Here is a 21,775-nt window from a genome sequence, read left to right as displayed (position 1 = left end):
GCGCGCATGGTGCCTACATCTAGCTAGCTGTTGTGACTGAACGAACCTTATCTCCACACCCCACGATGCTTTCCATAATGTGCTCCACTAATTTATTCTACCGGACCCCAGTGCCCATATGTAACTTTCGGCAGTTGTGCGCTGACACCACTGGTTTCGGGGCCTTTTGTGAGAGGATTTCACTCTAGGTGCGGTAGGATAAAATATCCATCCGCGAAGCTTATCCGTCACTAGCGAAATAACACCCGGAAGCGGCCAACTCTAATGGCAAAGGGTACCCTTTTTGGGCGCAAATTCAACTCTCCACCAATTCAATTCGTCTTGGTCGAAATGGTAGATCGACTATGTGATGCATACCTAGTGATAGGTTTCGTACTTCATTCGCATGCCCGAAAAGCCTGGGCCCTTGGTTTCCGGGTGACTTGCCCACGCTATGTCAATGCCATAACTAAATCTTGCTTTTGAGTTTGAAACACAATCGTGCCACGGATCCTTTGACTTTAAATGTAAGGGAAGCAGCATTCATGTGCGACATTGCAGTCAATCTATTTGAAGCCTAAAATGCGGTTTCTCTATCTTTATCTTTCCCGACATTTGATACTCTACTCCTTATAATGGCCCCTCCAATGTCGCTCAAGAAGAGTGTTCTGCAGAAGGGGAGTGCATTCGAGTATCCAACCAAAGGAGATGAGGTTACGGTGGAGTTCACAGGTTGAATCTACATGGCAGAGAGCAAGGATGTGTTTCACAGGGGCAGAGAGTGAGTTGAGCCTTACTGATCCGGTAGGGACTATATTCGACGAGGACTAATGGTATCAAGATTTGATAGTACCACCGATCGCGTTGATTTCAAGGCGAGTATTGGCGTCGGCGAAGTTGTTTCAGGTCCTCCCACAGGCCCTTTTCTTCACCGTGTAAAGATCCAATCTGACGGAAATATGGCAGGTTGGGATGAGGCAATCCTCCAGATGTCGTTAGGAGAAAGAGCAGTGTTGTACATTCCTCAGTAAGTATTTAGCGCATCATTCCGGACATTGCGATGGTAACCCGTTAAACACAGAGACATGGCCTACGGTGTTAGGTACGTTTGAGCAGAATCTCAATTTAATGCTGCGGTAGTCTGCCACTACAGCCGGCAGCCGGCCTATACTGAAGTTTTATTGCACGATCAAGTCTGCCCTATTCTATTGAGAAGGATCATTTCCAAGCACTATTTTCTGTAGCCTGTTACCCCGAGGAGCCATTGGCCTGCGGTACGGCGTGAAATTGTCATCAAGCCTCCTTTTGAAATCGCCTTCATGAGCGACCATGCCTTTCTTCAGCTCGGCTAAGTCATCGGTGTCTCCATAGTTCCATTTCTCAAACTTCGGGACGACTCTACCTTTGTTATCTGCTCCGTCATGGTGAATATATATCAAGGAAAGCGCCCAGAAGAACGATTCATAGCCATGCATGAGGGAGTGCTTTTCGCCTAAAACACCCCGATAGCCATAAAATGCTCTTGTACCTGTATTACCACGTGCGAGTGAAGATCCCTCTCGCCACATTCTTATTGAGCGATCGAGGTCGATCAAAAATGCTGCCCGTGACGGATTGGTTGAGTCTTCATTCATTACGATTGCTTTGCGAAATGTCACCCTGGAGAATCCCAGCCTGGTGCAGAAATCTGTAACCTGATTTCATTAGCCAGTGAACACGATGGCCGTGGGATCACTTACCTTTTATACGACCTTCCAACGCTGCGTCGCTGTCAGCATCGCAGCGCGAGAGCTTGTCCGGAGATGCATTACCCACAGTCAGATATAATGACCCGTCGATACACCCGGTGCAACAGGTCTGAGGGACTTGGCTTCTTGGTCGGGGAGCTAGAACACGTCCGTTTGCCCGAGGGATTTGGAGCATTAATAGAACTGGATGACCTCTTGCGCCCGATGAACAACAGTTGATTGCTATTCTTCGGTCGCTGTCGCTTGTTGTGGATTCCTTTGCAGCCGCCTCTCCATATCGTTGTGACAGAAACGAAAGTAGAGAAATCCACTGGAAAGGTGCAGCTACCTCTCCATGGTCGGGTTTATGTCCTGTGTAAAGACAACGGGGTGAACTGGGCAATTCGAAACCGACTTTATTGGCGAAGAGCAGCAACTTTCAGATTGAGTCCTTGAGGTTGGTTTTAGGCTCAACAAAAAAAATATTTGACAAAAGGTCGCCATTGTGCCTTGGCACCAACCTTTGGTCAGGCAATGGACCACGATCGATTAAATCCAGGATTCGCTAGGAAGGACCACGGGGTCACAATAGCATGAGCACGTTCCATTTCGTTTTTCCACGTATTGTGCTGTGAGGGAACAAATGTGCTGCTTGTGTGTGATATGGGAACGTAGTGGTGTTGAACTATGTGGGATCCAAGGCGGCTGTCGAGTGGTCCATGCTGGATTTTGTTCACTGTAGGCTCCGCATTGTGGTTGGGTAATGATGAATTGCGAGGGTAGATGAATTTCCGACTGTTGCTTGTCTGCATTGGTAGCCTTCGTGCGATGTGGGCTGGAAGAAGCGTTGCCAATCGTCGAATATAGTTACCACCGACTCTCACCTCAGCTGGATGATGTGGTGCACGCAGCGCCAGAATTGAGCATCCATGGACCCATGTTTGATCCCCTCTCCTACAGTTCCTAGGTTGCGTAACCATTCGCGTTGCTTACTCATCCCTAGCCATCTAAACGCTTCAGAGCCCGATTTATCGCAAGGGGGAATGGCGGTAACAGCCCAACACTTCCCATAGTGGAGGCAAATTCGTCTGGAGAGCCGCATTGTACCGCCTCGACCCCGCCATTTATCACTAGTTTCCACACGCTATTATCCTTATGGCACAATACGAGCGCCTTGCACCCTGATCTTCTTTTACACCAAAAACGAAAAAACCCCCAATTTTCTTCATCCGACACTGCGGACAGCCAAGTCGAGCCGCTATCAACTCACTTTATCATGGCGGGTCTACCCTCGTGGCTCTGATGGTCCACGGGGTTTCAGACCAAGCTCTTCCCAATCACCAACCAAGCTCCCCTTCTTTACCGATGTTGGAACCCAATTCAATTATCAGTGTCGGAATACTATTCATCTGAACCCTTCTTTTGTTCTTTTTATCAATTTCAGGTCCTATGTCAACGGAGTGTTCATTTTTGAAGGGCTTTTGAGGTCTGACGCCTCAAGGCTGAGGCTGATATGAACCTGTCTTAGGACACCAAGTACCAAATATACCGACGGATAGCCACGACATATAATTGTGACAACGAATCCTGATAGGACATTTTGGGTTGGCCGCACACCGCTCTACGATTGCCCACTGGTCGTGTACATGCAGTCAGTGGATTTCGTTGAAGGTGTGCACATGGGTACCAGAAGAGATGATTTCTCTATGGTTGAATTGCCAGTGACTGTGTCTGGCAAAGCCCGACCACAGCAGAAATCATCATCCCGTCCTGGATCAGAGGACAATCGAAGGAAAGAGCTCAATCTCAAACCTCCACCACTCGCGCTGGACTTACTCCGATTCCCTCGCAATTTAGGTTGTGGATAGGAGGATTCGATTATCGAATCTCCTACGTTAGGAAAATTCACGATCAAGCCTCACAATGCAGATCCAGGTGCTATCACATTACCTGCGTTATACAGGATTCATGGCAGGTACAAATGTCCCACTGTTTTATTGAGTGAAATTCGTCCTGACGCTCGACTCCTTGAAGCTCCGTGCGAACTGAACCAGAATTAGCATAGATCCGCCGCTCAAAAGCTTCAGTGCTGACTCGGCTGGCCCGCCACGTGACTGACAGCGCCGTATTGCCCAGGGAATTCGTCCATGTATCCGGAGGATTCGGGTTGCGAACGGTCGGACAGTAAATTCGGCACGGCTAGCATAAGACTGCGCTCTTGTCCGAGATAAACTGGCGCTATGACCAATCCTTGAACCACGTGGTTCTGATAAGCGCCATGGGATGATTTATCAATACCTCGTGAGGGTCGCACCGCGGTCATCGAGCCTACAAGATGTTAGCTCCTGAGTGTCTTGATGTTGACCAGAGGTTCATTACCTGGATGTTTGCTGACAGACAGCTTGGAAGTGCCAGCTTCATACTGTTCCATCGCTTCTCGTACCTTTGTTACCTGTGCGATCAGGCCCCATGCACGGTCGTCAAGTTCGGACCTTTTCTCACGCAAAGATGTTTGTAGATCTCCCGCAGAGACGATCAAACGATTTTCATTATTTGTAGTGGGGTCGAAGAGTGTGCATAACATGTGCACGAGAAGACGGATCCGATATACCCGACATTCAATCCAAGTCGAGGATAAGACTCTGGAACAAATACCTACCAAGACGACATATATGGTCTGGTTCTTTGTGCACTACATCTGGACACTTCTGTCATCATTTGAATGGATTTATGATGGCCAGGAAGGATGCCAGTGGTGAATTAATAATCGCACTGCGATCCTGTACTTACCTGATGGCCAGTACGGGGGTGTGCTGCCAATGGATTCGAATGTAATCCCGTTTTAGCCTTTCCGTTATAAGGATGTGTTGATTGCTGGGAACCTTCAGCACAATGCTTGATTTCGTTGCTAAGAAGCGAGCCTGGTGTACCTTCTTGGAATGTATTCTCTTGACCCAGCACTTTGCTATCGTTCGGCAGGCCACTTGTTGAGTTTTCCAAAATGCCTCCCGGAACCATAGCGACATTTGAGAACGATCACCAAACTGTATCTCCACCAAAAAATTCCGAGGTTGAGAGATCGAGATCGGGATCGGCGATGCAGAATCAGCGACGCCGTTCTGTGGCCCAAGTTCGAGCATTTGAGGTATGGGACACTCCAGGTGCTTCCGCTTGCTATGTTTTGGAGCACAATATTTCAAGGATGATTGTGATATCGTGATGTCTGTGACTGACAAGTCAAAAGGATCTGGTAGAGAAGACTCTGCTTTATGTGGAAGAATGGCCACATCGTCGCTCGTTCGGGGACGGTCAATCGACTTGCGATTTTTCAAATGTTGGGCAAGGCGGACAAGGGCGCCTTGCATGATCCATTGCTTATTTTCGAGGTTTGATGATGCAAGGACATGTATTCGACCCGTACCATCTGCTAAGAGTGCGAAAACATCAGGACTCGCTTTGATGAGCTGTTGAAGCTCGGCCTGTTCCAAATAAGCTGAGATTATGAATTCATTCGCGATCCTTTCGGCACTTACTTCGACCTGCTTTGGTGCATCAGTTGGGACGCTTGGCGTCAAGCTGGAAGCGTCGTCTCTCGGCTGGACTTCCAGTACACTGTCACCGGGGTGTGTGGTGCGATGATTTCATAGCTAGTGTCAACCCTTTTGGACGCGCAGGCTGGAGATGTTTTCCGGAGCACGGTGAGACGCCTGGTACATGTTTGATTCTCCAAGCTAGACTGGATTTGGTCAGATGGCCATGTTGTCATTCATGAATGCTCTAACTGTGTCCAAAATCTCTGTCGTTTCTTTATCACGTGGATTATTTCCTTTTTTAGATGTATTTGGCAATTCGAAGATCAAGAACACCCGTTTCCTATCGATCCTAGCCCGGCTGTATCTTCTTTCACTGTGGTACCCACCCTCGGTCTGATACAATTCAGTACAGCGGAGCATTAATTCCGATGACAGAGGAATTTTCCGTCAACAGATCTTGTTGCTGCCAAGACCCCGATAATCCGCCGTAATGATCCGCCGTACCAAATTTGCCACTAGCGCAGTTGTCAGCTCGACAAGGACCAAAAATCGGCAGATGGACATGGATATTTCCCTTTGGCTAACATGTTATGTCTAATGGTCAAAACGTCAAAGTTCACACAAAGACTAAGGATGACCGCACTCCTCAATTGCATGTGCATGTGCACATGTATGTACCTGAAGGTTGCAGTGGAAGGAATAGCTTTCCGGTCCTCGATTTTGATCCGTGGACGTACAATAGTGGCGCTAAGGCCCGCCGGCTAAAACGTCCCCACTAGAAGCTTTTCATTGCTTGGAGCTCACGACCTCGACCTCCTTCTCGGAGTTCAACGTCTGTCATTCGCAATCTTATTCGCCTGGAGGATGTTCCGCTACACATTTTAATGTCGGGGATGGCATTTCCAGCCGCGCACTTCGAAGATCTCGGCGGTCTTTTCTTCCTGGGACAATGAATGGCAACTCCCTTGTACCATTTTCCAATCTCTAGTACGCTTAACTGCGAAAGTATTCACTTTTAGGTAGCATGTCCTTCTCCAGATACTGGCACCATGATTCTTGCCTGATGCGTTGTGGTGCAAAACCCTGGCGAGTGGCGGCACGATATCATGCGAAGGGTTTGTGAGCGGAATTTTCGCTGCCATGGCCAATTTCGGACAAGTGCAGTCTACTGTCACGTCCTTGCCGTAGTTATGTTTGAACCAACGGGTTCGTGAAATAAGTCTTAAGAAGCCTCACAGCACGGGAAGCTCCGTAGGATTGGACGCACCCTCATCCTTTCCTTCGATGCGGCATAAATCTAATAAATTCTGACAAACATATTTTCAACCCTCAGTAATTGCTATTCCATGACCCAAAATGCTCGTAGAAGACAACTACCACGACTTCCAGCTATGGAAGGAAAGCAAACTTGCCCGAATTGAATTTCTAGATACACCCTTCAATATCTACCGAAGGCGGCAACGCTACCGCTTGTCTCGACACCTCGAGTACAAGAAGACTAAAGAAAACCAGACTCCGAGGCTGAGCAAGCTGATCTACGACCGTCTACGTAATGCATGCCGCTGCACATATTGCCAGAATAGAGATGAGACGAGGACACCGCCACCCTAGCCGCCACCCTTAGGCATAATCTAGGGAATCGAATTACAATTATTCAAGAAAGAGAGAAAGGTTTCGGTTGGAGGCAAGTTAACATCTTCGGCTAAAATGAAGATCTTATCATAGCCATGAAACGTCATTAGCTTCACGCTTTCACATGACAGACCTTGGTCTCTGTGCTTACTACCTGGGGATGCACGTACATCAAGAGGCCATTGGTGATGTTCACCTGCATCAGGAATCATACATCCAGCAGATCCTCAATCGCTATGGGCTACAGGACATTCACCCACGAAAGACGCCCATGCGAACAAGCCCGAAACTAACCAAAAATGATGGTCCACCAAGCGCTCTTGACTTTCAAAGGCGATACCAATCAAAAATTGAAGCGCTCAACTACGCAATGGTGGTCACACGACCGGACATTGCAGAAGCGGTGGGAGTTGTCTCCAGATTCTGTGCAAACCCAACCGAAGAGCATATGAAAGCCGTCGATGATATCTATGCGTATCTCAAAAATATACCCAAACTCGGATTTCATTTCAAAAGGAACTGTGCCGATCGAGAACTGCATGCATACGTTGATGCCGACTGGGCCGGATGTCCAGACACTCGACGTTCTACTACCGGCTACGTTGTCAAACTTGCAGGGAGCCCTGTATCATGGTCGTCCAAAAGACAAAGGACTGTGGCAATATCAACCTGCGAAGCTGAATACGTGGCTGGATACAAGGCCACTAGGAGATCATTTGGATCCAGAATATGATCAATGACCTTCTCATCAAAGATCTTGAAGTTGCATCAACTTCACTTCTAATCGATAACAATGCTGCACTCAAGCTGACACGGAATCCGGAACTGCATGATCGCACAAAACATATCGATCTCAAATATCACTTTCTGCGAGAATGCTCACCAAGCCGCTTCCCAGAGACGCCTTTGAGAATCTAATAAAAGGATTTGGGATGGACAAGAGCTCCTGCCACTAACCCCGTCACCCGCAGCTAGTGGGAGAGTTGTTTCTGAACAGCAGGTGACGAGGTGGAGTATCTGCCTAGTAGGCAGATACGCCACTATGATGTCTGTGGCTTGGCTGCCTGGATAGGCAGACCAAGCCTACAAGTATATAAGTACCTAGAAGCTCATAGGTTAATAGGATACACTTGGGGAATCACATTTACAAGTCCTTGTGGCAAACCGGGATGAGCGAGATCGTACGTCGCCGATTCATGCCCATTGACCACCACCGTGGCTCTTCGGTCGCTGCAGAAATTAGCCACCCACTGAACCAGCATTTCAGGTACTTGTCGTGCTCTCAGTCGATGTAGCAAGATATCTTGGTTCACCCCGTTGTAGGCTCCCTTCACGTCGAAACTGACCAGGCTGAGGACCTTGTGTTCTCGCCACGCGTCGTAGATCCATTCTTGGAGCATCACCAAGGCTTGCGTGGTCGATCGGCTCTTGCGTGCCCCGAAGTGGTTGTTGGGCAGGAGATGGTGTGTTTCTGCCAAATAGGAGATGCGCTCGGCGACAATCGCTTCCAACGCCTTTCCCAGGGTCGACAGTAGAGAAATGGGCCGATACGCCCCAGGTTGTTCATAGTCAGGCTTGTCCGGCTTGCGCAGTGGCACGATCTTTGCCACTATGAACGCTCGTGGGAGTCGTCCGGTGGTGAGTGATTGGTGGAAGATACGAAAGATGACCTTTTTCACCACCGTCCATAATTTCTGCCACACCACCGCCGGCATACCGTCAGTTCCCGGCGCTTTCCAGGAGCTGGCATCATGGATGGCTCGTTCAACTTCCACCATTGTCAGTGGGATCGTTGGGGGTTGAGCATCCTTTTCCGATCCATCCAGTGGTGCTGACACGGCTCGGCTCTGCGGGAAGAATGCAGTGATCAACGCCCGGGCCATGCCTTCGTCGTCCTCGACCGTCTGTTCCCCTCCCGTTCTTAGCACGGGAATCTTCACGAATGCGGCAGTCGAGTCGGTTTGAAGGTAGCGGCACGCTTGCCAGATATTCTGTCCATCCTCTAGAAATGTGTCCCAATGTTGCTTCTTCTGCACTCGCATGCTCCGGTGATACTCTCTCCTCAGCGCGAGTACTCGGCCTCCAGTGCACCGTTCCCCACGCCTGTCCGCAGTGTTTCATACTCTAGAGTACCATACCGAGTATACTCGATAAGTATACTTTAGAGTATCGTCGTCGTCGTGTTATCGAGTACGCTAGTGTACTCTAGAGTACGGTTATTCCTCGATGGATGGGGCGGGACTAATCAGTCGCCAAGTGGCGGTGAGGACATAGCTTTCTCGACATACTTTGATTCTGTGTCTCGGTAGTACTATGACCATTAGCCCAGAATGTCTTCAGACGATCTTACCAGCCTCGGTGGCGCCCCCAATCACGACAGAATTATCAACGAACTCGGTACATTCATACCTTGGAAGTATAGTGATCCCAAGTACCGTCGCAAAAGGATAAAGCCTAGCGTATTCTGGTCGCTAGGAGCGCAATATTCCAAGCAAGAGGAACCGGAGTATATCAAGGCGTGGCTCTGTTTTGAGTGTAAAACGCTGGTTCAGCAGTGGAACGAGTCGTCGTCCAATGCGCAAAAGCATATGGAAAAGAAGCACGGCTGGAGGGTGAATACTGCGTCATTGGCCGAGTCGGATAGCATCCGTAACAGTTCGTCCGCGCGCGTGTCAATGGCGCCCTCCTCTTCATCGCAACCAACTCTTATCAACATGTTTCAAGGCATTAAGCCTAGTGGAAGTCTGTGGAGAACGAATTCACTGCGGTGGTTAATAGAGACGCACCAGCCGTTCAGCACCGTTGACCACCCTGCCTTCAGAAGAATGATTACAGGCATCACACCCAAGATGAATAAGTACATGTACGGAAGGAATGCTGCGCGATCGTGGACCGAGGACGAGTTCGTGGCGGCAAAGAACAAGATCAAACTGCTTTTAAAGCAGTCCCTCTCGAAGATCAATATTAGTATGGACATATGGACGTCAGACTATAGTACCTACGCACTGCTCGGTGTCAATGCGCACTTCGTTGTTCGAGTCGGTGACGGCGATGACTCTCAGCTTCAGCCAAATCGGTGCTACTAGCCTTACGCAGACTACGAGAGAGACATACTGGCACGTATGAAGCCTCGATTTTGGCCGAGGTAGTCCGAGAATATGACTTTGTCGATGAGCTAGATGTCTGCGTTGCCGACAACGCTGGCGACAACAATACCGCCGTGAGAAGCCTATTCAACAATCTAGCACCAGAGGTTCAGGATTTAAGTGGGAAACGAGTTCGCTGTCTTGCGCATATCGTGAACCTCGCAGCCAAGGCCTTCCTATACAAGACCGAGGTAGAGGCATTCGAGACTGAGGCTCGCCGTCTAGAGGACAATGGCTTTGACCCTGTAGATATCGAGGCCGCGCAACGACTCTGGCGGAAGCAGGGACCCCTCTGAAAGCTCCACAATCTCGTCGTCTTTATTAAATCATCGGCAACAAGGCAAGAGGAATTCAAGGGCATCTGAATTGGCGATGCTAGCGTTGATAACCTAAAGGTATTACTCGATAAGCAGACGCGATGGAATAGTCAATTCCTCTCTATATCGCAGGCGTTGAAGCTCAAAGAACATGTCGTGATATTCCAGTCACGCTTTACGAAAGATCTCGATAGTGACGTACTATCAGACGATGACTGGTCGCGACTATCTAAGCTTAAAGATGCACTATTTCCATTTCTCGATGTTACCAATAGAATCCAAGGACAGCAAGGAGCACTCTGGCAATGGTTGCCAGGAATCGAAGCGCTATACTCTTACCTTAAGAGAGAGATGAATCGCTATCAACAGGACGATGATCTTCAGAACCCGCTAGCAGTCTGTACGCAGGCCGCATGGGAAAAGCTACACTTATATTACCTCGAAACGGATAAGGCATACCACCTCTACGCCGCAGCGACGCTATTTAACCCAGAGCAACGAATGTCATACTTTAAACGTAACTGGACGGCCACACTCGACAAGCACAAGAAGCTAATGCTGGCGCGTGTTCGAAAGGAGTGGGAAAAGAGCTATAAACTAGAGAGCACTACAACCGTAGCGTCAAAGACTCTGAACCCTCCCTCCATTTTCTATATTCAGCTGGGCCATGAGCCACACAACGACACCAAAGATCCACTGAACGAGTACGCCTTTTCTGCTCCTGTAACACTTCAAGAAGCGACAACACAGCATATGCTAGCGTGGTGGGACAAGCACGGACATCCGCAACTAAAACAAATGGCGTTCGACTTGCTTTCAATACCGGCTACCTCCTGCGATCTCGAGCGAATTTTTAGCAGTACGGGTCGTCTTATAGACGCGACGATGAGCAGGATGACAGACGAGACGATCGAGATGAGGCAGTGTCTCTGTTCATGGCTGAAAGACAACTTGATTGAACTGCAGATCAGCTAAGAAAGGACGATGACGAGGGCGATAACGAAAGGAGCGACGACGAGGTCAGGCGACGGCTATGTTATCGAGTATACTCTAGAGTACTGAGTCAGGACGTTATCGAGTATACTCAATACTCTAGAGTATGAAACCCTGCTGCGGCTGAGACGGGTCAGCTGGCCGGTCACGGGGGGTCATGGCCGCTCTTTTGAGGTCCCATTCCTCCCAAAAGGACTGATTGACAACTTCTTGTGTGTTTACAGTAGGAGTACGGGGTGTTTTGGGCTCTGTGTCCACCTGAGATGCAGTGCGCGCAGACGCTTCAATGCCATCACCGCTCGGAGGCCTCGCTTCGCCACGTGTGCGTAGTCAAGGAGTGATTTGTATTCTCAAGCTAAGCTAGACAATACATTGTAGAGGTCGACACGTGTCTACCTACATAGACCCTCTACCTTGCATCGCCTTGGATCCTTATCCGCTTCCTTCGCGGGGCACTGCCGGTTCGCAAGTCAATACCAGTTTGCACCTTAAGCCTACCTCCATAGCCAACCTAAAGACTCCATCCTCGTTAGCCATCCTTAAGATCCTATTCCCTCAGTAGATCGACTCGCGCGTCAGTCCTCTCGAGCCATATAGAAAGTGTCGTACCTGCGGTCCGCCCACCCAGTCTTCCGTCGCTTCCATTATATGCTGCGCCCCGCCGGGTTGTCAAATCCGTTTCGCGCTGCTTTGCAAGGTCTCCCTGATAAAGTCGACCGTGTCTCGCAGGAGATTGTCCACTTGTATCCTCTCTTTACCCCGAACAGCCAAGCAACACAGTGTTGTTCCTCCTACTAACCAAAGTGCCTCGTCGTCCTCTGCGCGGATTCGAAACGCTAGGTCCTGTCGCTTGCTGTCGTTGTTTTATATTTTTATTATCATCCTTTCTCTTTCGTATATCGTCTCGTCGCGTTTCAACAGAGCAGCCCGAGAGCACCCAAAGGGTGTCCTATCCCACGACCGATATGTCCGCCGATTGTAGGATCGATTTCGCAGTCGTGTGTCGGGTGGTTTTTAAAGTATTCCCTTGTCGCTTGTGGTTGATGGGTTGACGCGTCCTCCCTGCAATCGTAGCCCCAAATCGCGGACAAGTGCTGGTTGGTATTGACTCTTCTCAGCTCTGCAAATGCCAGGGGCCAACATTTGCAGGTTCCCAGCCGGCACCACGGGGAGGTGAGAGTCGTCGCCGGCCCGTCGTAATTACTAATTGATAGGAGGCCCGCAAGCTTGGCTAGGCAGGGTAAAGTTCCTTAGCCTTGGGGTTAGTGCCTTTCGAGAGATCTCGTACAAACGCAACCCCAACTGGGATGGCACTGACGGAAAAACTTTCTTCCGTCAAGGCTAAGTAGTTCCACCGCTCCGAGTGTTTCTTTCTTATTAGAGCCTTGCCATAAATTACAGCATTGAAACCTTGGACTTGCAGTATTTATGCTCGCATAGAAGTTGGAATGAAATTTACGAGAGTATGGTGTCGAGGTTGGTTGCTCACTTCTCTCCTCGGAATCACTGTGAGATTCTAGAGGATGCCTTCCAGCACGACTGGAGTTGTCGGGTCCGTTGTTCTCTAAGTAGCTAGTCAGTACTCTTGTCGCTTTCAAATGGCCGGGTTCGGCGTTTCCGCCTCCTCTTACGTCCCCTGGGAGATCTCTCATTGTCCTCTTCCTTCAGCTCACTGGACTAAGTTAGGTCGTAGGGTACTAGAGGTGGTGGGCTGTCCTCTACCAGACCAAAGTGTGGTTTAGGGAGTCTAGGACTACGTCTCAAATCCACCAATGTTGCCGGTAGTCTAAGAATGACCGTCAACATTCCTTCGCGTTGCGCCCTCTGTTTGAAACAGGATGATGTGGACTTGTCTGGAATCTTAGTCGAGATCCAAATCATCCCACTTCTCCAACAAATAATCCACGCCTGTCGAGGGTAGTTGACCAGTAGTGGTCGATCTGCTGTCTTCCCACGACCGCGTCATGGCGTCTATCATGCGATAGCACGGCGAGGGCAACTGGATGTTGTCCCGCCGCGCAACGGTGCCAATGGCTTTGAGAATGTCTTTACCCACGCGGAAACGACGCGAAGCCGCAGTAATGCAGATGCACAGCTCGATAATGGCTTCTTGTGACTGTGGTCGCTTAGAGAGACCTTCCAACAATGCAAATGGCGCCAGGCTGACCGGCCTCATGACGATGACGGGAAATCGATCATTACCCCAGTCGATGCGGTGCCGTTCAAGAATCTTGCTGATGTCAATTGACGTCCCGATACATACTTCCTGCCAGTGCGCTTGTTCTGTCGATCGTGGTGTTTTGGTTACTATCGGCTTGTCAGGTTCTCCTGCATCAAACGCCGACATTTGTTTGGAGAGGATCAACATGATCCATTTGTGGAGACCACTGTAAGGAGACAGGAATTACGTCAGTATATTTCACACTAGACTACGGAGTTGGTGCTAGAATAGTGGTAAGTGTGAATTGAGGAATGGGCAATGATGGGTGAGTGAGTCAGGAATAACTTTGATAAAACGTACTGCAATGCCAGCACATGGGGTGTTGACCTCGGATGCAATTTCATACAGTCGGGCAGATCTTGTGGCCAGTTCTCCAGCTGGTGATAGACCTCTCCAAAACGATCCATAACTTTGTCCGACTGATCATTCGATTTGAACAGGACCTCATCTTGCATCACTTTTTCGGACAACGATAAGAATGCATGGAAGTGACACCCCGCATGGAATGCATACGGATGGCTTGGTTGAGGGTAAGGCTGCCATGTCTGACTCTCACCAAACGCTTCGTGTCCCATTGGTGGTTTGGACCGCTTCGGTGGCGTTAGCGGCTGTGCTCCTTCCAGATTGATCAGTGTCAGCGAGCTCAACGCGAACAGTGTCCACGAGAGATAAGTCACATTCGTGTCAATGACTTTCAACTCTTGTTCTGTGAGGTTCAAACCCTGCTCGACACGCGTTTGCCATTTCTCGAGGTCTTTGGCGAGGTACATTTGTTGATATAGGATCGGGTTTCCCAACTTGTCTTGGCCGTTGGCATTGAGACTAATATGGAAAATAGGTTAGGCGAATTTCTATGCCGTGCTCACTTCATGGCTAGCGTAGTGACTCACTATGTCCACTGCACGCCAAGGGTAGCGAGGAAGGGAAACGAAACTCGGCCTTGTTCTTCCTCGAGGCCCCTTCTGGCTTCATGGTAGAACTGCTCACCGAGCCAAACATTCGGACCGTTATCATTTTCTGTCATAGTCTCTAACAGCTGGGAAAACAATCAGCAAAGCAAACCTGCCGAGACATGTAACCGAAAGTCACGTACACAAGCGTCTGCTAAGATCATATTTACGAGGTAAGGCGTGCATATCAGGCTCTCTGTGTTTCCTGTTTGCATAGCCTCGAGAAATGACTTCCTTTCGACCCACTGCCACCATTGATGCGACCATGTGAACCACAGTGAGATGAGGTGCGAGACGAGATCATCATCATCGGTAACTGTTGTCCATGGATACGCAGGTACAGTGATGATGGGGTTGACGAGATCTTGTATGCGACCTAACATACGACGACGTCGGTGAGTAATGACTGATGACGAGTCTTCTGGCGACGTTGGACTTTCAGAGGGGTCTGCAATAACTTCCGCAATATGCGTTCGAAGGTCATTCTTGGTGACATGACTCTGAATGAGGTTGATGAGACCATTCAGTTGCTGCGGGTTCGCTGCTCGGATCGCCGCAAGGAGGTCGTCGAGGAGCTGCTGCTCAGCTTCCAACAACTCTATCTTGCGATTGACGGCGAATTTGCGCCGCTTGTCGTCCTTGTCGTCCTTGATGCATTCTGTGTTATGTGAAAGGCAAGAGTTGCATGGCAGTCCACCGTTACACTGAACAGATTGAGACAGTTAGATTCACTTGGGCCCTCATGGAAGGAATGAGGAAAAAACACAAGAAGAAATGAGAATGAGATAGGCCACTAACTCGACTCCTTCGCCTTCTGCACGCGTAGCATGCTGTGCTGGTGTTCTTACGAGGTGCAGGCTCAAACCGAGACGCCTCGCCGATGACACTTAGCTCCATGGAGCTTGCAGGGAGAGGGGCCGGTGCGATATTCTTAAAATTCGATGGCCCGCTCATCATTCAATTGAGCAGAACAGTTCGGGACTTGTTGTGATTATGTATCAATATGTGATGTGTGTCGTCGTGGCTCCAACGGAGGAGTGTGCACTGAAGTAAAGTATTAGTACCACGTCACCATGCAAGTAGCGCCCAATTCGAGGCAACTTACACGATATACAGCTCAAGTGAAAAGAATTTTCAGCTAGTAGTAGTGTGTCGGAAACGAAGACATGGGAATTCGACGGAAAAGGTACTTAAAGTATTGGATTTGCTACCCCGGATAGTAAATCCGGTCAAATGTTACGGAGAAGGTATCCGGCCTATGATCACATTGATTGGCCCATCTCAAATTACAAAGATCGGAAGAGCTACCTTAACCAGGGATGGACCCAGAAAGCTCTCGGGTTGCCATTGACTCCGCTCGTATACGAAGATACAGTGTCTTCGATCGACAGCTCATCGCATCAAGCAGGAAATGATGCTGGTGACGTGATCCTCATTAACGTCATGTAAATCCATTCGGCGTGGAATTGCCTCAACTCTGGGAGTCAGCGCCCTGGTCATCGCTTGATGTCCCTTTTGGTGAAGGACAGAAGGCGAATAGGAGACGTGCGAGGCGGGGCGCCACGCCAGAAGTGGCGCAAATTCTCATACCATTCTTGCATCGATACGGAGCCGAGTTGGTCCCAGCCGTGGGCTGAATATGGGACGATGGAGTGAGATCAAGGAAGGACTCTATTCTACGCTTCATGAGGGGTTGGCTAAAATCGACCCCTCAAGATTATAAATGCTTTGTCTTTACCACATCCCACAAAAGCGTCTGCATTGCCCACATACTGTAGTGCTCGCGTTTCAGCGAGTCGCCTTAGAACTTTAATATCTGGAAAACCCCAAGGATCACCATTTGAATTAGCAGATCCGTGTATTGGTGTAAACCTTCGTCGCGGAGCGAACGGGAGATGCGGGGAGAGGTTTCAGCTTGTAGAACCCAGGCTTCGCTTTCCCCATGACAAGTCCACAGACTACATGCGCTTGTTTCTTTGGGATACAGTTGGATAATCATTTTGGGTTAAGGGTACAGTGCAGTGTAAGGTATTCGCGGTCTGATGAATCTAAAAAGTACAGCGGCATTATCATGTGCCTAGACTTATCGCTTAGACTCTATCTATCATGAGCGTACAGGGCACGATTCGTTGCTATTCGTCTTCTTGCATCCGGATACAAAATACTTGCGTTTTTGGTCTAGGCACACGTAATGGACGATGAGCGACGTCTCCTTGTTTTCAAACACCTAACAGAAACAGATTCGGGGTGGAAAGCATGAGGGAAAGGTATGTCGATTGACATCTGATCGTATAATAACGCGGGTGGAGCTGATTGGGACGCATCCAGGTTGAGAAGGTTGTGACAGATGAAGAAGAAGCTCGCAGCCTGGATGCCAAGGGTGCAAGCCATGCCCCTGCTGTCTTGTTCACAGACCAGAACAAGAAAAAGGTTTGTTTCAAAAGATCCATTGGATTGACGACTATGCTTATTGACTTCGCAAATGCAGGTGGCGCATAAACCGGGGACATTAACAAACGAAAGCAAAGAATCATAAGGCCTAATGTGATGGTGGCCTTTGTGTGAACGACGGGACTGTATCAATGATTAATTTGATGAAAACTAACAACCGCGCGACGCCTTACTATCGAATTTCACCAAAGGAAAGTCCATAATGGTAATATTAAATTTAGCTTGAGTGTGCAACTCAGTTTTCTCATTGCGACCAAGATCACTCCATAAACAGTTCTCTAAATCACCCCTGCACATCTTTCGACAAATATGGTCCACCTAGAATTCATTTGTAGCTGAGCCTCCTCAATCCGCGAGAACTCCCAGTTGCCATTTAACAAGAAAGATTCTCGGTTGAACCGTTACTGTAAAACTGATAATTCTTTGGCTTGCAAGGCCACAGAGTCCGCAATCAGCGCTGTGACCCGTGCATACCAAGACAACTAATCGCGCCACCACGTCTACTATCTCGGTCAGTGGGGCAGCGACGTGACGCATTATCATAGCTCATATCACAATCGGAACCATATGAAATCAGAGTGTCGTAATACCATTTGCATAATATGATCTTTTGCGGTGGTATTCAGGAGTCTGAGACACGAAGTCCCGATGGATTTCGGTAATGTGTTTCGCTTTCGCGTCACCCATGACCAGATTAAATGTGTTGATGGAAGACCAACAGCTCGAGAGCACGATCTTGAATACATATAGTCAACGGAACAAGGCTGTGTAGGAAAAAGGACAACAGAGACAGCTGAGCAATACCTGACAGACGGATGATCTGAATCCTGTGTGGACGTGTTTGACCATGGAGCGACAAGGCGAAGTCAGAGTAGGGTGAGTATGTGATTTACATCACGAGGACAATTGCATCACGGATGCACCAACACATGCTACCATGCCAGTGATTCTTGGACATAATTTCTCAGGTTCCTTCATCACTTGAAGGAGGCAATCTATCTTTGTCCGGGGAGCGTCCTGTATAGACGACAAAGGCAAGAGCCTACAAAATAAGGTACCCGCCGCCCGGTGGATTTGCAGGTACCCATGCCATGGTGACCGCCAAGTTGTTGTTCTCACGAACCCTCCTCCAAATATCTACAGCGCCAGCGACCTGATTACCGAAACTCGGAAGAGCCGATTCTGATTAGGTTTACAGATAAAAGCGTGCTCCGAAATTATAATACCTAATTGAGTCCTATTCTTCACCTAAGGCCTATTGTTTCTTCGATTTGTGATTTTGAACGCCTTGACTCTAGATAAAGATAACGGGTAATCATCGACCAGCCTTAGCAATTGTCAATATTTACAGCAACGTCGTCTTGCCTTTGGCCTTAGTCATCTCCTCGACGACACTGCTTTCCTCAGCCAGACGTCGAAGTATGGCAATTGCGCCTATCGCCTTCAATCGGATCGTTGAAGGCCCTACCCATGCTCATGCCCACCTCCACATCCATCATAACCTGCCTGCGGCTGACATCGAGCAAATCGTCATCGAAATCGATCCGTCCTTTTTCAAAAGCAACGATAATACTTGACCCGCCGAACTGAAAGAGGCCCACCTCTTCCCCTTTTTGGATCTGGTGGCCAGTGGTCTGGCACTTCTCATTGATTTCGACGGTCCCAACGTTCGTCGCACCAATCGCCACGTATAGTACCTTACCGAACTCGGCCGTGTTGATACAAATGCAACACCGTGCATTCTCCGTTAAGATATCTACGTCACTCTGTAAACAGACGGGGTCGACCTGGTAATATTGCCCGGAAATGGTTTTGTACCAACTGACTGTCCCTCTTACTGGCGAATGATACCGATGATAATCCTGCGGGCTTAGCCGAAAGCTGGCAACAGCGCCATCATGCCACGACTGAGCCAATGCGTGGTCTTTAATTAAATTTGCAATTGTGAAGTTATGGCCTTTGATCCACAGTTTTCGCGTTTCAGCGACAGATGGGTATACCACAAGTCTACTATCCGCGACCACGACTGCCTTATTCGGATCATCCTCTTCAAAGATGGGTCGGTGGCCAAGTTTGTGTTTGCGTACGAAAAATTCTTCAAAAGTGCTGTACTTGTTGATATCGGAGGGGTCGAAGTCGTCCATATTAATATGGTAGAAGTCGACGACTGACTTGATCTGTGCAGCTGACGACGGCGTGCCTTCCCTTTTACCTATCTCCCTTCAGTCACACAGGAATAGTTCTTCAGTTCTTACACTCCCCAGGACGTACCTTCCTGTATGGTCTTGTCGTGAACCCACAGCCGCATCGCTTGGGTAACGTCAACCCATTCGACGAAGCGACTAAATAGGAAAAGTAGTTTGATTTTCTTCACGATGGGTTGTTGTTCACGATCTTGTTTTCCAGTTTTGCGGTTGACAGTTCGCCAGCCAACCTCTCGGTTTTTTATCAATTTGACCGATGATAAGCAATAATCAAGGATTCCATGGAGGAAATTCATTGCGATAAATGTGTGAAATATTCCACTTTTCTTGCTAATGGAAGAAATTGTGCTTTGAAGTATAGAACAGAACACTCCGTCGCGACTAAAACAAATTACGACTGCCTATCTCAGGCAGAGGAGGTTGTAATTCATTCGGACGTTTTACCCGGATCCCATGCCATGACGTTCCTTCTGGAGCATTTTAGGCGGACTACATCTTGGCTTGCGCGTCGCATGACAAAATGCATGTTATGGATATCAAGACTGCGCAACGTATCAACTTGCTTTAAATATATTATCCTCTGACGTGACTAGTGCGCGAAGAAACTGCTCACCCATCGTGGGCTATGAGCCTGCTGTAGTCAGGTAACGTGACGTCATGTGACATTCATCATGTTGCTGCCAATACCTCTGATGCACCGTATTGCACTAATAGATAGCTGCTGCACCGTAGTTAGGTGTGTGTGGTAACAGGCACCTAACTCCTAACAGGCACTCAACAAGCAACCTCAGAGATCTCACTTATTTACTCCACTAGTTGCCTATTCGAATGTTCTAGATCAACGAGCAGTCAACCATATAGAGAGAAGAGGATAGGACCCGTTAGGTAGAGGAACAGAGAGACAATTGAGACATCCGTTGGTGCAGTGCCAGTTGAAGCCCAGGAAGACCTTCCTACTGCCAATTACTGCCAAGCCGTTAACAGTAGGCGCGTCCGTCGCCATCCACGCGACGGCTGCGCAAGCTGCGCTTTTCCGCCTTCAAGACGATAGGGTTCGATTTCGATTTCGAGAGTCTCGGAAAGGGAGATATAGGCGTTGTCGACAATTCCCGAGTATTTTCGTAACGAAGGTCCGACTCTTGGTTTATTGTATGTATACCTGTTGCTGCCAAGACCTTCATGCTCCGCCGTAGTGCACTAATCGGCGGATGCCGCACCCTACTCACGAGGTGCGTGGCAAGAGAGATCCATTCAGAGTGCAACATCACAGAGATTTTACAGGATTTTTTATGTAAAGACCTAGTTATTGACTCCTCTGGATGCCAAATCGGCTGTTCTAGATCAAAGAGCTATCAATTATATATAGAAGAGAGAACAGCAGCCATTAGATAGAAAACAGAGCGAATTTTGGTAAAAGAGAGCCCCGGACAGTGTCCAGTGCCAAACATTGCCGTAAATCTCCAACAATACCCGCGATCCGACTAGGGTGAGCGCTAACGTCTAATCGGAACTAGTGCATGGCGAACCCACCCTCCTTTCCTGTACGGACTATCCTCCCAACAAGCAGACACCGACCTTCGGAGCGCTGTCGTCGTGTCTGTTGGGGTTTACTTTCCAGAAATCGGATGGATTTTCAAAGATTGTGCCTATTGTCTCTATCATGCAGGCAGCGCTTGGTCAAGGAGTTACGGGCAAGCAAATTCCCCAATGCAATTTGCGAAAGCAGATTAATGGTCAACCGGATAAATTCGATTCAGTGAGGCTCAAAAAGGAGTTGGGAATGTGCGTCATCTTGGCTAGCTCAATACGATCCTGGAACATTTATCACAAGTCCGCAGAGATACGAGGATGAGTTCATTCCTATTTGCATCCGCTTTTCTCCACAGCTACCACATTTGACTGATGAAGCCAGAAGCTTATTTCCTGCAGACGATAGGATAGTACTTCCTCTCTAACGTCACATAACTGGCTTCCTTACACACCTTGGAGCATAATCTGCTAATCAAATGAAGACAGGTCATTTGTGGGCGGTAATTCAACTCCGCATTGGTATCTTATTGATTCAACACATGACACCCCTTTCTTGCTACGCAGTATCGGTAAAATGCTCTTAAGTCTCTTCAGTAAGTGGTAGGTAGGGAGTCATCTGTTGATCTGACAGTGCGGGTTTCGTCAGATCATTAGTATGACCTGAGCTCGCCAAATCTCTGGCAATCGTCCCGGCTCCGCGGCAATCCTAGGGCATCGAGACAATACCACAATTTCATTTCTTCTATGTACGATTTCTTCGGCCTACAGAGAAAGACTGAAAACCGCTTCATCCACCTGGAAACTTCCGTGCTTCCTCGCTCGGTGCACGGCCCTGCAACTCGTTTCGTCAGTGAGTACGACTGTCGATCATAGTCGTTGAAAGGCGTGACCTCAACTAGTCAAGGTCCTTGCATCATGAAACAGCATCATTTCACCTTTGTTTAGTTCCACCTCATCCCCAGCAATCATTGACGTAACGTGACGAATCTGACGTCAAGTACCATCGTCATTGACCATATGACGAGGGGTAGTTAACGCCGAAACTGGCTCTACTTATGGCTCATGTGTAGCCTCCTGATCTTGACCTTAGCT

The 21,775-nt window shown here is 48.7% G+C and overlaps 3 protein-coding genes across 3 annotated transcripts; all 3 read right to left on the bottom strand.

Annotated features, from left to right (window-relative positions):
• Positions 1-3,789: 3,789 nt before the first annotated feature.
• On the bottom strand, positions 3,790-4,290 carry LTR84_011442 (uncharacterized protein; the record flags this gene model as incomplete). Its single annotated transcript, XM_064854973.1, has 2 exons — positions 3,790-4,034; positions 4,086-4,290. The coding sequence occupies 2 exons, from the start codon at positions 4,288-4,290 to the stop codon at positions 3,790-3,792; spliced, it is 450 nt and encodes a 149-aa protein (XP_064699926.1).
• An 8,898-nt stretch (positions 4,291-13,188) lies between these two features.
• On the bottom strand, positions 13,189-15,327 carry LTR84_011441 (uncharacterized protein; the record flags this gene model as incomplete). The annotated part of the gene is made up of 5 exons (XM_064854972.1): positions 13,189-13,714; positions 13,849-14,370; positions 14,439-14,584; positions 14,642-15,156; positions 15,297-15,327. The coding sequence occupies 5 exons, from the start codon at positions 15,325-15,327 to the stop codon at positions 13,189-13,191; spliced, it is 1,740 nt and encodes a 579-aa protein (XP_064699925.1).
• A 3,025-nt stretch (positions 15,328-18,352) lies between these two features.
• LTR84_011440 (uncharacterized protein) lies at positions 18,353-19,449 on the bottom strand (the record flags this gene model as incomplete). The annotated part of the gene is made up of 2 exons (XM_064854971.1): positions 18,353-19,161; positions 19,221-19,449. The coding sequence occupies 2 exons, from the start codon at positions 19,447-19,449 to the stop codon at positions 18,353-18,355; spliced, it is 1,038 nt and encodes a 345-aa protein (XP_064699924.1).
• Between the last annotated feature and the right edge of the window lie 2,326 nt (positions 19,450-21,775).

Source organism: Exophiala bonariae, assembly GCF_035927105.1.
Source record: "Exophiala bonariae strain CCFEE 5792 chromosome Unknown scaffold_58, whole genome shotgun sequence".
Lineage (NCBI taxonomy): Eukaryota > Fungi > Ascomycota > Eurotiomycetes > Chaetothyriales > Herpotrichiellaceae > Exophiala > Exophiala bonariae.
This window is presented reverse-complemented; position numbering and strand designations above follow the sequence as displayed.